This window comes from Solanum verrucosum, unplaced genomic scaffold (assembly GCF_900185275.1).
Source record: "Solanum verrucosum unplaced genomic scaffold, falcon-dt-bn FXZP01000610.1, whole genome shotgun sequence".
In the NCBI taxonomy this organism is placed as follows: domain Eukaryota; kingdom Viridiplantae; phylum Streptophyta; class Magnoliopsida; order Solanales; family Solanaceae; genus Solanum; species Solanum verrucosum.
The window spans coordinates 4,941-21,428 of NW_026020522.1; the positions used below are offsets into that span (position 1 = coordinate 4,941).

At 37.7% G+C, this 16,488-nt stretch overlaps 1 protein-coding gene across 1 annotated transcript; it reads left to right on the forward strand.

The window, feature by feature from the left end:
* Positions 1 to 8,078: 8,078 nt before the first annotated feature.
* Positions 8,079 to 15,056, forward strand: LOC125809862 (histone deacetylase 14, chloroplastic-like). Its single transcript, XM_049489424.1, has 5 exons — positions 8,079 to 8,105; positions 10,458 to 10,514; positions 10,654 to 10,905; positions 14,127 to 14,308; positions 14,647 to 15,056. Exons 1-5 carry the CDS (start codon positions 8,079 to 8,081, stop codon positions 14,945 to 14,947), a joined length of 819 nt encoding a protein of 272 aa, XP_049345381.1. The 3' UTR covers positions 14,948 to 15,056.
* The last annotated feature ends 1,432 nt before the right edge of the window (positions 15,057 to 16,488 follow it).

Genomic DNA, 16,488 nt, shown 5'->3' on the forward strand with positions numbered 1-16,488 from the left:
TTGACCCATCAGAATTTTCAGCTAACTGGCTGCTATCCTTCGATCTACGGTCAGACCTACGGACCGTGGATCGAACGACGGTCCGTGCTGGTCAACCGTAGTTCATGTCAGAGGCTGGGTAAAGGAGGTCTTGATCCACGGACAGAGACCACGGACCGTGGTCTGATCTACGGACCGTGGGTCTGTCCGTGAGTCGAGACTTAACCAATTTTCTGAGCTGGCTGGGGAGGGGTTGCAGTGGTGAACCACGGACCACCAGCACGGGCCGTGGTCTGACCTACGGTCCGTGGATGGTGACCGTAAGTTGCACCTGTAACTTCTCAAAATCTGCATTTTCGTCTGTTTCGAATACGGGGTGTTACATATTCCCTAAGGGTTACTTGAAGAAATGAGTTAAGATAAAGAGGAAGGCAGTGTATTGTATCCATTGATTGTGCCTAAATTGTTATAAGTGGCTCTAGGTACTATTATGAATGGTTTCCATGTGTATGATGATGTATGGGGTTTATATTATGCCTATGTACTAACTGTTCTTGAAGTTTCTCAAAAAAGGCATGATGCATAGTTTCCAACTAAATGTCCTTTTAAGAGTATGTTTTGCATGGTTATCCTACTTAGTGCATTCTTGTACTAACACCATTTTTCTTTCTCTTTTTACACCAAGTGTAGGTGATGGTGACTAAAGGGTCTTTCCTAGAAGTGATGAGCTTGGCTTACTATTCCCAAGTTCGGGTGTGTCCTTAAAGATTCAAGGACATTTATGTTAAAGAGTTTCTATAAGTTCTATGTACTAGATAGTAGTTTCTTTTGTATTGTAAGGGTTGTGTCCCTCTTGTGTTGTAGTCATGTTTTAAGATGGCTACCTTGAGACGTAGTACTCCAATATTTGTATTAAAGGTTTAATGAGGTGACTTTTATGTCTTGTGTTATATTATGAAAAAGTTTTAAATTTTCCACTATTTTTCTATGATAAATGCTATGACGAATGCTAAGGGCTTGTATAAGACCTCCGAGAGGTCGAATACGCCGGTAACGACTAGGGGGTGCTCTCGGTCGTTACAAACTTGGTATCAGAGCATAAGGTTATGAAAATGGTCTTAGGATTCAACGTCTCATGAGCCACGTCTAGTAGAGTCTTGTTCATCGGTGTGAGTTGCGACACATCTATGAGTGAGAGGCTATAGGACGATAGAAGTTTCACTTTTTTCATTAATCTTGTGTCATGCAGTAGAGCTTAACTCCCTATGATCTCTCTCTCTTATTTTCCCTTGTCTGGTGGTCTTCTAGATGTGATTACTTGGAAGGGGTGATGTTGCAAGGAACGAGGGAAGAAAATGTGAGTTTTAATGCTTATTATGATGTGGTGACTATATGAGTATATATATGAAGGTAGATTTGGAAATCGTATTGTGATGCCAATCATGGCTATGTGTGACCTATGAGGTTGGGAGCATTACATTGAAAATGTTGTATGGTGGTGTACTTCTCGTATGGTAAGAGTCGTTATGGTAAGAATGAAATCCTTTTTAGCATGATGAGTTGTTTTATGGTGATGGGTAATGAGAGTAGAAAGTCATGGTGAAGATTTGAGGAGTTTTGAAGGAATGTGGTAACTAGTGTGAGTTGAAAGTTGCCTTTTTTCTTACGAGTGATGCTTCATGGTTGTCCTTGTGTGAATCAGAGTTCTTGTGTAGGCTTGCCCTAAGAGTGGAAAAAGGGGCTTTGTTCCATGAGTTGGGATAGTGTTTTTCTCTAAGGTTAACTTGGAGAGTTGTATGTATCCCTTAGGTCATAGGAAGGACAAGAGAATAGGGTTGTCTATCTATGTATGTTGAGATCATGGCCTTGAAGACAATAGCTGTGAAGTGAATTGATGATTATGATGCATATGTTTATAAAGTTATGCTATGAAGGTTATGTATGAAATCCTCAATGCTAGCATGATGTTTAAAGTGTGTTGATGATGAAGAGTAAAATGTGAATGATAATGTTAGGGATAAGGTGTGGTCTACATGATTGATTATGTTAGGTACTATTGTGGAATGACCCCTACCTATATGACCCTTAAATGAATGTTTGGTCATATACATATTAGAGTACCTATTCAATGTTGAATGTGTCCTTCTCTCCTATGATGAAGTGTGGGTGTATGGGTGTGTGGTCTAGAATCCCTAAGGGCTTTATATGTGAATTGCTCATGAATTGGGGACATTGTGAATGTGTTTTGATCCCTTTAAGGGAAGAACACTTAATATCAATGTTGTTGCTAATATGTCACTATGAGGACCAATATGCGCACACACACACACTCTACATGTATAGCTATGAATAGGATGTGTTATGGTGTCTATTGAAAGGTTAACTCTTATATGCACCCGTACATCTTATTATGCATGCAAAGTGTATGATTAGCAAGGTATGAATATGTGTTGTATAAAGGTGTTTATGTGAAAGACTTTCTTACATATGTACACACACATGAATGAATGAATAAGGTTTATGATAATCTAGTGAAAGTGAGTCTCTTGAAAGGTTTCCTCAATTGTACTCTAAACTAGACTATGTTATGAATATGGTATGACTATGTGAAAGGTCATTCTCACATAATGTAGGTTCTATGATGTTAGGTCATTCTCATCTTAGAAACCTTTGAGCAATATGATATGAGGGACTAAGTCTCTAAAGCCTACTTTATGAACTAATGTTAAATAAAGGCTTAAAGATGTTTAAAAAGGGAGTTGGAGCTTAGCACCGAGTGAACATGAAAAATGACAGTGAGGGCTTCACGTTTAGCAAGTCCGGCTTCCCACAAGAGAACCTTCATGTTTAGCAAGTTCGGGTTCCCAACATAGATGTTTTCTCATGAGATGGAAACCTCCACGCTTAGTAAGTCAAGATTTTCTAGTACCAATCTCCTTGTTCCATAACTACGTGCCCTCGTAGGTCTTAGCTTAGTGGATCCACTAGATAGCTATTATGTATGTAGGTCCTACTTTGGCAAGTAGTACCCTCTCTTTTCGGTGTAGGAGTAGAACACCGGATTCCATGTAGCTCACATGGTCTATGTCATTTATGGCAATGTCTCCCGAAAGTTAAGAAATGAACTAAGATAAGAATATGAACTCTAGTCATGATTTCTTGAAGAGTTACTTAGTGTAGGTAGGACTATCGACCCTACTTATGCATTGCACAAGTGGACTCTAAGGGAGGTTATGATTAGGCTCTTTATGTAATGAAGAATATGGTCAATGTATTAACATGAAAGCATGTTAAGGTTGACTTTACTTATGTCAAGACATGAAGTATGTTTATGCATGAGAATTACACTTATGACTTCTTAATAGTTTTGCTTAGTATATGTGGGGGTATGGGACTCCATGTGTACATTGCACAAGTGAGCTTGTGAAGGGGTTGTGAGGGTGGTTTATCTATGATATGAACTAAATGGGTTATGACTAATGATGTAGTAAATGAATGAGTCCTTATATGATGTTATGAAGTATGTTGGTCTTATGTCTAATGTTAAATGAAGATGTTATGACTTGTTGAATATGATGTGCCTAGTCTACGGTGGCTTCCTAGGAACACTTGATGGGAGTAGTATTATGGGATGCTACTTGCACATTGCACTAGTGTGACTTGGGGGTTGTCTTAGGTGATAGTTCCTATGTGAAGACTATGTCTTATGGTGTGCTTATGACTCTATGAATATATGTAGTTGGATTGATGAAGGCTATATGTAAGTTCACCCTTGGTAACCTTAAGGTGATACATTGCACCAAGTATTCCCTAAGGGTTGCTTGAAGAAATGAGTTAAGATAAAGAGGAAGGCAGTGTATTGTATCCATTGATTGTGCCTAAATTGTTATAAGTGGCTCTAGGTACTATTATGAATGGTTTCCGTGTGTATGATGATGTATGGGGTTTATATTGTGCCTATGTACTAAGATCCAATCTAGTACCTTCATCTTGCAAGGTCCTCCAAAAGTTAGAAGTAAATTGCATGCCTCTATCTGATATAAAGGAGATCGAAACTCCATGCAATCGAACAATCTCGCGGATATAGAGTTTGGCTAACTTCTCTGCATTATAAGTCACCTTGACTGGAATGAAGTGAGTAGACTTAGTTAATCTGTCAACAATTACCCATATAGAATCAAACTTACCCAATGTCTTTGGCAGACCAACCACGAAATTCATTGCAATTCTTTCCTACTTCCATTCAGGAATGGACATTCATTGAAGTGTCCCTCTAGGCCTCTAATGCTCGTACTTTACCTGCTGACAATTTGGGCGTTGGGCAACAAAATCAACAATGTCTCGCTTCATTCTACTCCACTAATAATGTTTTCTCGGATCACGATACATCTTGGTTGCACCAGGATCTATAGAATACCTCGAACTATGAGCCTCTGCAAGGATAGTATGAGTCAAATCATCAACACGGGGCACACATACCCGCCCCTTAATTCTCAAGACGCCTTCCTCATCAATCACAACCTCTTTAGCCTCTCCTCGCAATACCATGTCTTGAATTCGGCTCAGCTTCTCATCATCAAACTGCTTTCCTTTAAGCTTGTCAAGAAAAGATCTTGCCTCCACACAAGCCAAGAATCCTCCTTTCTCAATTACTTTCAGTCTCATAGGCATTAGCCAGAGTTTAAACCTCTCTAGCCAATAGGCGTGTAGAAACTTGTAAGTAGGCTAAACTCCCATGCTCTCTGCTTTTCTACTTAGGGCATCAGCCATAATATTAGCTTTTCCTGGGTGATATAGAATAGTAATGTCATATTCTTTCAGTAACTCCATCCACCTCCTTTGCCTCAAATTTAAGTCCTTCTGAGTGAACACATATTGTAAACTACGATGATCTGTATACACTTCACGCTTGACCCCATGTAGATAATGCATCCACTGCTTCAATGCAAATACAACTGCAGCCAACTCGAAATCATGGGTCGGATAGTTACGTTCGTGCACTTTCAATTGCCTTGAAGCATAGGCAAATACATTACTCTCATGCATTAGCACTGCACCTAAACCAAAATAAAATGCATCATAATAAACAATGAAATTCTTACCTTCCACAGGCAAGGCAAGAATCCGTGCAGTAGTTAACAAGGTCTTGAGTTTCAGGAAGCTCTCTTCACACGCATCCGACCATACAAAGGGAATATTCTGCTTGGTCAGTTGGGAAGCAATGGAAGAAAATCCCTTAACGAACCGACGGTAGTAGCTAGCTAAACCAACAAAACTCCTTACCTCTGAAACATTAGTAGGCCTTACCCAACTCTTCACTGCTTCAATTTTAGTGGGATCCACCATCACTCCATCCTTAGAAACCACGTACCCCAAGAAGGACACTGAATTGAGCCAAAGCTCACACTTGGAGAATTTGGTATAAAGCCTTCTCTCCCTTAACAACCCCAATACAATCTCAAATGCTCGTCATGTTCTTTCCTGTTTTTGGAGTAGATCAGTATTATCATCAATAAATACAATAACAAAGAGATCCAAATATGGCCTAAAAATTCCATTCATCAGGCTCATGAAAGAAGCAGGGGCATTCGTAAGCCCAAAAGATATTACTAAGAACTCATAATGTCCATACCTTGTTCGAAAAGCAGTCTTTGGCACATCCATTGCTCGTATTTTTAGTTGATGATAACCGTACCTCAAATCAATTTTTGAGAACACACAAGCACCCTGTAACTGGTCAAACAAGTCATTAATGCGAGGAATGGGGTACTTGTTCTTAATAGTCACCTTATTCAACTGCATGTAGTCTATGCACATCCGAAAACTACCATCCTTCTTCACAAATAAAATTGGAGCACCCCAAGAAGAGGCACTCGGTCTAATAAAACCTTTACCTAACAACTCCTGAAGTTGGGCCTTCAACTCTCTCAACTCAGCTGGGGACATTCTATAAGGGGAATGGAAATGAGGCGAGTCCCCGGCTCCAGGTCAATACAAAAATCAATATCCCTATCAATTGACATACCAGACAGGTCTGCGGGAAAAACATCCACAAACTCACGAACTATAAAAATAGTTTCGATTGAAGGCACTTTGGAAGTATCACCCCTGAGATGTTCCAAGAAAGTTGGACAACCCTTACTCACCAACGTCTTAGCACGAAAAAGAGAGATAATACGAACTGGGGCGGGAATATAGCCACCCTCCCATACCAGCGGATCTATCCCAGGCTTGGCTAATGTCACAGTCTTAGCATTACAATCTAAGATAGTAAAATTTGGAGAAAGCCAAGTCATACCCAAAATTACATAGAAATCAACCATCTCCAAAATAATCAAATCTACATAAGTTTTGCTCCCCACAAAAGTCACAAGGCAAGACCTATACACCTTCTCAACTAACACAAACTCACCAACATGAGTAGAGACACGAATAGGCATGTCAAGCATTCCATTAGCTAATAAGGAAGATACATAAGAAAATGTGGATCCAGGATCAAACAATACAGAAGCCATGCGATCACAGACCAGAAGAGTACCTGTGATAACAACATTGGATGTCTCTGCCTCTGGCCTCTCGGGGAAAGCATAACAATGGGCTTTATCACATGTCTATCTATTGCCTCTATTGGGCTACGCTACAGTAGTTCCAACTTGCCCGCCACCCCGGCCGAACTGGTGACCACTATTACCTTGGCCACCACGTCCTCCTGAATGACGACCTCTACCATGACCACCCCTACCTCTAACTGCTGGAGATCTGTAACTCTAATCATACCAAGCCTGATTTTGCCCCAGACAGTATTTCCTGATATGCCCAGCCTCACCACATCCATAGCAAGTCCTGGAGTCGAGAGTTTGTCTCTGTGAAGATGAAGAAGACTGAAGATAACCCCCAAACTTAGAAAAAGGCTCCCTGGTCGATGACGGACCCTCAGGTGAAACCTGCAATGAAGACTGAAGAGGACGGGGTGGATAACCCCCAGAACTCTGCCCTCTGGAGTAAGAACCACTAACCTTACCTCATTTACGGAACTTCTTAAATGTTGACACCTTGGTGAAGTCATCTGGTTTCACCCCCTTTACCTCTATCACAAAATCAACCACTTCTTGAAAAGATTTTGCAGAAGCAGCTACTTGTAATGTTGGAATCTGCAAATCTTACCTCAGTCTCGTCACAAAGCGGCGAATCCGCTCTTGCAGACTGAAGCAAAGCTGAGTGGCATATCTGGATAATGCATGAAATTTGACCTCATAGGTTGCAACCGACATCTTTCTTGCTCTATGTTCAGGAACTTATCTCTCCTCCTGTCCCTCAAAGTCTGAGTATATACTTCTCCATTAAGAAGCTAGAAAATGTTGCCTAAGTCATAGGTGGTGCCTTTGCTGGTCGACATTCAACATGAGACCTCCACAACATTTTGGCATCCCTTTGACACTGGTAGGTAACAAACTCAACACCGAATTGCTCCACTATGTCCATCTTATGAAGCAGCTTGTGATAATCCACATGGAAATCATAAGCATCTTCAGCTTCAGTACCCTTGAAGACGGGAGGTTTCAACTTTAAGAACTTAATAAAGAGATCATGCTGGTCACTAGTCATTATAGGCCCTGTAGTCAATCGAGGAAACATGCATGTTTCCAAGGACGCATCAATGCGGGGAGCCACAACAGTTGCATGTTGTACTCCTTGTACTTGAGTTGCTAGTGCAGAAAACGCTGGGGTGCCTGGCCCTGATTAGATAACCCGCTAAGATAAGTGAAAACTTGGTTGATCATCTCTGGAGTAGGCTGGGGTGGTGTTTCCTTCTCATGAATCTGCTCATCCTCCCCCTCATCACCCTTTCTCGCTACTTCGTCAACCGATGGAGGGGTCACTGCTCCATCACTAGTTGGACCAGTTGCTTATCCTCTGCCTCTAGTAGGCCTTCTCCCGCAACCTCTACCACGGCCTCTCGCCATTGCTCCCCCTCGGGGTGCAGTCCCAATAGTTGGCTCAGGCGCACCCTATCTTACTGGTGTTGGTGTTGCCATAGTTGTTGCTTTGTTCTGACCAAACAAAACATGTCACTTTGTATGGTATCTTGGTTTCCATAAATGCATCCAGGGCCACTACAGATTAAGGTGGTTGTTCTGATTCCTCATATAATTTGCTATCTTGACTGAAAAGATCCCTATATTGTCTCTCAGCCACCGTAATCTATCTTGTTCTAGTGAGACTCCTTTTGAAGAAATTGAGAATGTTGAGGAATTCTATGAATCTATCCATATCCTAAGTCATTTAGAGGCCTTCTGTCACTGAGATCCCAGCCTTGGTTACTCCAAACTTCAATGATTTTAGCTTTTTGTTGTTGATGTAGTATGACAACATCTGGAAATAGAAACCTGAGGGCACCTCCAACCTTATACTCTATTATACTCTCCAAATATAGAGTTCTCTATTTTGTTAGACATCCAACTCCAACCCAATTCTCTATTTACTCTCTAAAAAAGAATCTTCTCCTCTCTCCTCAGTATATTCTATTTTAATCTTATTTTCTTATTTCATAATATAAATCGTTTCGTTCTTTTTCCCAAATAATCACTTTATATAATTTTCATGTGATATAAAATTTTACTATTTCAAAATTTTTATATAATATAAATTTATATTTTATTCTACATTTCTAAATAATATAAATTGCAAGAAAATATTATATAATATACTAATTAATGGACAAATTCAAATAAAAGTGAAATACAATCACATAAACACTCAACTTTCAAAATTATTACTTTACTCCCATAAATGCTCTACTAATGCATTACGAAGTTTAAAGTGAGAGTTTTTGTCCTTAATTTTTTTATGTCTAAATAAAAATTATTCCATCCGGAGATTTTCATCTACCACCATTTATGTAGTTGGAGCCTCTATGGCATATTGAATTGGTCCATTAAGATCATGTTCATCCAGTGTTATAAAAGGCGCGCTTAAGCCTTAAAGCGAGGCTCAAAATGTGTTGAGCACTTTGCCTCGCTTTATGTGTGCTTAAGTGTTGCCATCAAAGTTCTAAGGCAAACATTTCCTTGCCAATGAGCCTCTTATGAAGAAGTGACACTAAATAATTGATATTTCACTTTATCATAATTATTTTCAATTTCTTTGGTCATATATTTGTCATTCATATTTATAATTATTAGTCTTGGACTAAATATATATATATTTGTTTTTTTTTCTCCCTTTGCGCCTTTTTTCATTAAAGCCCACACTTTGTTTGCACTTTGCGCTTTAATCCCCTACATACCTTTGAGATTTTTTGCGCTTTTCGCCTTTGATAACACTGTTCTTCCTTGATTATCATGTTGTGCAGTATAATACATGTAGTCATTATATCATGTAATACTTTCTTTCTCCAAAAATGTGACGGTCCCGCCATAATTGCAAAATGTAATTGCAGAACTCCGAATGCACATTCAAAAAATAATAATAAAATCAAATTATATTATTGACGAAAATTAGAAAAAAAATTGAAATATTATTGATTTGGGATGAAAGTAGTATATATTAAATGATATATTTTTTAAAATATTAAATTACATTTAAAAAGAATTATGAATATTAGAGTGATTGTCCTTCATTTGTATATCTCCATAACCACCTCATTACCAAACTTTGATTTTGTTTCCTTGCATTCTTTATATCAAGTCCAGAAACTGTATTTCAGCCCGTTTCCATTTTAGGCCTAATAAGGGACTTTTAAGTCATTAATATGTAATAATTAGACCTAGTATATAAATACTTGGTTTCCTAGAATAACTAGGGTTAGCTTACCTGTGATGATTGATGTATTTTGTGGAGTTGGATGGTATCCAAACTTTGATTCAAGATTTTTAATGGTGTTTTCAAGTGGATTGATTCTATTTAAGGATATCCTATAGTTTAGGAGTGCTGTTTAAGTGCACTAAGTAGGGTTGTTGATATCTGTCAATTGTTCTTGTTGGTACTTTTAAGTTGTATCTTCTCTAAATCCCTTTCAATTGCTTTTCTTAAGTTCTTATTAATCCTACCCTAGCTCATCATGACATTTTAGGCAAGCGCCAAAATTGTAGGACATCATGAATGAGGATTAATCAGAAAACTCAGATCAGAAAAGCTAGTTGCTTCTTGTATGAGTCTACGACATCATCCTAATGAGACACAAGTGGTCATATATGGTGCTTTATGTTGATCAACTAAACATATGGAGATACTGTTTAATTATTCATTATGCATGATGATGGAGGAGTGTAACTATGAAAGCTCAGCCCTGTGCATAACCCCACAGACATTAACATTCCATTTAAGTAAATTTCATACTCTAAGTTTTCTAATATTTAATGAAATAATTACTCTTAATCAGGCAAGTTTTTGAATTTGTATGAGCTAATAAGGTTCCTAAAATTATTGAGTTCCGTGAGAAAGATTAACACCAAGTGTTCCTATGGCAATGTGAACAGACGTTCCAAGAGTCGTTATTGGCAGCTGGAGCTGGGATTTCCTTGGTTGATTCAGTGGTAATGTCTCAGTCTAAGCTGTTAGTAATATTTCAGTTTACTGGGAATACTTCGTTTAATGTAGCAATCAGTTCAGGGTGCGTTTTGTTGGTAAACTTCTCTCTCAAAGCTGGAGTAATTGTTTCATCTGATATTTCAGGTTGCAGCATCCAGAGTAAGCAAAGATCCTCCTGTCGCTTTTGCACTAATTCGACCTCCTGGTCACCATGCTGTTCCAAAGGGGGCCATGGGCTTTTGTGTGTTTGGAAATATTGCTATTGCTGCTCGTTATGCTCAAAGAAAGCATGGATTGAAATGTGTTTTTATCATAGACTTTGATGTTCATCATGGAAATGGAACCAATGTTGCCTTCTACGAGAACCCAGATATATTTTTCCTTTCAGCTCACCAAGTAAGCTACACATTACATTGAACAAATTGCTTGGGAAATCTTGACGTTTTTACTTCTGAATCAACTGCTATTATAAAATGTAGTTTGAATGAACCAAAGAACATTCTGTTTTATCTAATAATTGAGCCAGATCTAGTGATCCACAAAAATGATTATTCTTGACACTATGTTCAGTTCAAGGGTGCTTGGGACTTGGTGATTACTCCTCAGACGCTTTCCTTCATTTTATTTGTTACAAATGAGCAGAAATAAAACACATCAATTATGATTGTTGTCACATCCCAAAATACCTCCTAGATGCAACTGAGATCTTCCAAGTGTTCTAAAAGTGCTGAAACTCAACCAAGCCCCTTGAGTACAAACTAAAACCATTCCAACAAGTCTCAAAATTCATTTTCAACTTATCTGAAGTCTCAAAACACATAATGAGATACATACTAAAATGAAGGTGTTTGGTAGTTACAATTATCTCGTCCAACATCAGCAAGGTTAATTTTTGGTTTGGTGGATTTGTATGGCTCTCCACTTCTTTCGGTGGAAGTGAAGATCAATGCACAAGTCATAGAAAACAAAGAAATTTCAAGTATCTTGGGTCCATAATCTAAGGAGATGGGGAGATTGATGAGGATGTCGTGCATCGTATTGGAACAGGGTGGGTGAAATAAAGGCTCGTATCCAGGGTACTGGGTGATAATATTGTGTCACCAAGGCTTAAAGGTAAATTCTACAGTGTGCTGGTTAGACCGATATTTTTGTATGAGGCCGAGTGTTGGTTAGTCAAGAACACAAACATTTAAATAATAAATGTAATGGAGATGAAGATGCTCAGATGGATGTATGGGCTTATTACAAGAGATATGCTTAGAAACACGAGGTTATACAGGGTAAGGTGGCAGTAGCGACTGTGGCGGACAAGATAGGGATACGAGGTTGAGATGGTTTGAGCATGTGAGGAGGAGGGGTGTATTGGCATGATGGGCAGATCATAGAGTATCTTGTAGGATCTACATTAAATATTCTCAATATGGAATATGTAAGATTTATTCTTGATCCGTTGTTACTTTTGATTTTGTTGGAAGCTTTTGTATTCTTAGTTATTCACCAACAGTTAGTCCTAAGTATGTAGAGACTAAATACTTAGGGTTCTTGGTCTTGGTTATTTTAGATATTTTTTTTTCTTATCATTGTGTTTTTTTATTTTCGCTATTCAAAAACATGACTTCACATCGGTACAGTGTTATCAAAAGCAAAGAGCGCAAAACAACTCTAAGGTTCGTGGGGATTTAAGTGCAAAGTGCAAATAAAGCGTGGCTCTAATGAAAAAGGCGCAAAGGGAGAAAAAAATACAAATTATATGTTTAGTCCAAGACAAATAATTTATAAGTATGAATGAAAAATGTAAGAACAAAGAAATTTGAAAAATAATTACGATAAAGTGAAATATCAATGACTTAGTATTGTCTCTTGAGAAGAGGTTCATTGGCAAGGAAAAGTATGTCTTAGAACCTTGATGACGACCTGAAGCGAACATAAGCGAGGCAAAACGTTCAACATGTTTGAGCCTCGCTATAGGGCTGAGTGCACTTTCAATAACACTGCATCAGTTTGAGTCCTTCAATGTTCGTTCCACTAGAAAAATGTGGAACAAATTATTCTGCGTGAAAATTTTTGTTTCAACTATTTGTCACTGGAAAAAGAATTATGGGGCCATATAGATGGAAGTGTCGGATCCTACAAAGTTAGGTCAGTGGAAAGTCAAAGATGCTCAAGTGATGACATGGAATTTAGTGTCAATTCACCCTCTTATTGTCCTTAATCTCAGGATATATAAGACTGCAAAGGCCATATAAGATTATTTATATAAGGTTTACAACCATGACAATAGCATAAGACACTTTTAGTTAAAGCATGAAATTGCTAATTACTCTTAACAAAGTCTTTCTATTCAGGAAAACTTAGAGCTAAATTTACTAATATTGTTTATGTTGAAATACGTGTTGAATCTCTTTATATAATACAAGCAAAGCAAGCGAGACCAACTTTTTTTTTGATGAAATTGCGATTTGATTTTGAGTGTTTGCTCTAACTTGATAAATCATGATTTGTCTCCCTCCTTGGATATCTGTTTTAGGGAATTACTTCGTGTAGAGCAACGTCTTCTCACACAAAACGTTTTCAAGCAAGTAAATGTTCAGATTGTTGCATTTGCTGCTCAAGGAAGAAGATATGGTAGGGATATGAGCGTATTCAATGCTATAGTTGCAAGCAATATGTCTAGTAAAAAATGTGAGAGGTTGACTATAACAAGAGTTGGGAAAAATAGAGGTATAGGCCGAGAAGAACTAGGGAGAGGTGATTGGATAGGACATGTGGCAACTTCAGCTTACTGAGGACATGACGCTAGATAAGAAGATGTTGAGAGAGAGGATCATACTAGAAGGTTAGTAGGTAGTGAGTGTTGTCACATTGTGTGGGAGAGGCATGGAGCTAGCCCTTCTCCGCTTCTCCATATTATAGTATTATTTAGTAATCGTGTAGTTTCTTATCTTCATTTGCCTTGTATCTTGTTATTAGATAGGGGGAGATGATTAGACATGAATGTGCCAGCTTTAGATTACCGTAGACATGACCCTAGATAAGAAAATGTGGAGGGCGAGGATTAGGCTAGAAGGTTGGTATGGTAGGTAGCCGAGTGTTGTCATACTTTGTGTGGGAGAGGCATGGGGCTAACCTCCTCTCCGCTTCTCCTTATTAGTAGCATTATTTAGTAATCCACTGTTTCTTTTCTTCAATGTGTAGTACTATCTGTTGCTTTATTTGCCTTGTATCTTGTTATTTTGCTGTCATATTTTTGTGCTACCACGCAATCAGATTATTCTCTTTTCTTTCGAGCCGAGGGTTTATCGGAAACAACCTCTCTACCCCACAAAAGGTACGGGTGAGGTCTGCCTATATCCTACCTTATCCAGACCCCACTTGTGGAATCACATTGGGTATGATATTGTTATCTTCTTTTACCTACTACATTACAAGGAAACAACCTTCACCCCTGCTGATGCGTTCCTCGTTTCACCTCATTCAAACGTTGTGTTTAGAGGAAAACAGGATTTCTGTCATTATATGCCAGCTATGCACCTCGATGTGTAGAATTAATACAGTCTGGAACTTAACAATTGCATGGATTTTATCAGTCATGCTCACTTATCCTTGGATCGATGTAGGCTGGAAGTTATCCAGGGACTGGTAAGATAGATCAAATTGGTAGTGGAAATGGTGAAGGATCAACACTAAATCTCCCTTTACCTGGAGGATCAGGTGATACAGCAATGCGAACAGTTTTTGATGAAGTTATTGTACCATGTGCTCAAAGGTTCAAGCCAGATATAATCCTTGTTTCAGCTGGGTAATTTTCTTGTCTGTCAAGATAGTCTCAACATTAGGAATATAAAACGAAACATATGACTTAAACACAGTTCCTTTTACTTTTCTTACTGTTCTGCTACTGTGTGGTTCCTTTTTCTTTTGACATGAATAATGGATCATGTATTATGCTTGTGTTTTCTGCTAAACTAGCAATGTAATGAGGGCGGGAAATTTGGTCTATTCACTACTATCATGCCTCATATATTCCGTTTCTGGTCTTGAATGTTGTTAGCAGAAAAGGATGTTAAAACATAAAGATAGGACTTTCTGATTTCTTATCTAACGTAATTGAACTAACGTGTCGTCTAAAATTTTCAGGTATGATGCCCATCTGTTGGATCCACTTGCCAGCTTACAGTTCACAACAGGAACATATTACATGCTAGCCTCCAGCATTAAGCAACTTGCAAAAGATTTGTGTGGGGGACGTTGCGTGTTTTTCTTAGAAGGGGGATATAATCTCAGTTCTCTGTCAAATTCAGTTGCAGAATCATTTCGTGCTTTTCTTGGGGATCGGAGCTTGGCTTCAGAGCTAAACGATCCATCCTATTTGCACGAAGAACCATTGAAGAAGGTGAAGCAGATTATTGAAAAAGTGAAGCACATACATTCCTTTTGAAAGCTTATATTGACAGTGGTCTAGAATTATTATACAGCTTTGTATAGGACACCATGACTTTTCTATAATTTGTATACACCTTTGTTTAGTATATACGATATAAATTATATTAATGTTGTAAATTCGTAACAAAATTTGTTAAAAGTACAAGCTAAAATTGATGAACGCCCATTCTATTTAATTATTTCTTTCTTGGATAACAAATGCTTATATATTGTATGATCCTGCAGAAGAATTGATGTGTGTATATATATATATATATATATATATATGAAGGAAAAATGCAATTTTTGGTATTTCCTCTCCATTGTAACTGTTCTTTTTCTCTTTTCATTTTTTTTAATTACCTCTTAATTTGGTTTATGAAAATAAAAAAGACATCCATCAAAGGTATTTTAGTAACTCAACTTTTGATTTTTGTTCATTATTGTGTTATATTATGTTATGATATGATATGATGATTCTATTCTAATATAGTATATCCCGTTCTCAATTTGAGAATAATATGAAATCGAATTTGATGATTCTCTCAATGAACTCTCATACACAATGATTAAGGATGATTTACTCTTTAGATATCAAACTCTCATACACAGTAATCAAGAAAATCTAAAGAATTGACATCCCCTAACCATTAGACTTCTATAGTAGAGAAATCTAGTAAACATTGAAACCCTTCTCATGTTCAAGTACTTATGTCAGACTTAAAAATAGAAAATCCTCCCTTTGGTTTGAATCACTTGCATGAAGAATGAGTGAACAAGTAAAAGTACATGTAGATGATAGATCGATGTGAGGTCTCCTATTTATCGATTATAACTTCGACCTTTTTTTTATTGCAGCTACGAAAAGGAATTATGCGTATCAAATCAGGAGAGCACAATATTATCATCTCCAGAAAAATGGTCCACATTCTCTTTCATGATTAGCCAAAGGGAATATGGAGAACTCTTACCGTAACTACACTTCCATCTTCAATATTGGTGTATCTTACTTTTATAGGCAAGACTATTTAAGTAAGAAAATTGTAATGCAAGTGAATAGTAGTGAGTCTTTAATGGAGATGAAGTAAATTTTGAAGAATTTATTTATTTGTATGGTCAAAGTGATTTCACAATATCGTTTTAACAATAAAATATTGAAAAGTGCAAAGAAATATAGGAGAGATGCTTCACATACAGACAACATATCGGGATAACTCGAGAAATAAGAACTTTCAATTAATTGAGGACAAAGAATGGGAGAAAAAAGGAAGAATTCCTAGGTTAACACAATGGAATATATAGGAATGGTAGTTAAGAGTTGTTTAACTTACAATCTTACTAAAAAGGTCAAGAAAGAGAAATATTAACTAACCTTAAAAATAAATTTAAGAAAATATTAATGGATAAAATAGCATTGCAAATTGCTAATATAGCGTGCTTCACGACTCTTCTTTTTCATAGCTACCACTTCTACAGGTTCATCATTCGTTAGACCATAATCGGTTAATTCATCACAAAGTTGTTTAGGTAAAATGCCAAACTTCACCATGTTCAACT

Coding starts and splice junctions, on each gene's coding strand:
- LOC125809862 (XM_049489424.1), top strand. CDS start 8,079: ATGCATCCAGGGCCACTACAGATTAAG. Junction 8,106..10,457: donor CAGGGCCACTACAGATTAAG/GTGGTTGTTCTG, acceptor CAATGTGAACAG/ACGTTCCAAGAGTCGTTATT. Junction 10,906..14,126: donor TTTTCCTTTCAGCTCACCAA/GTAAGCTACACA, acceptor GGATCGATGTAG/GCTGGAAGTTATCCAGGGAC.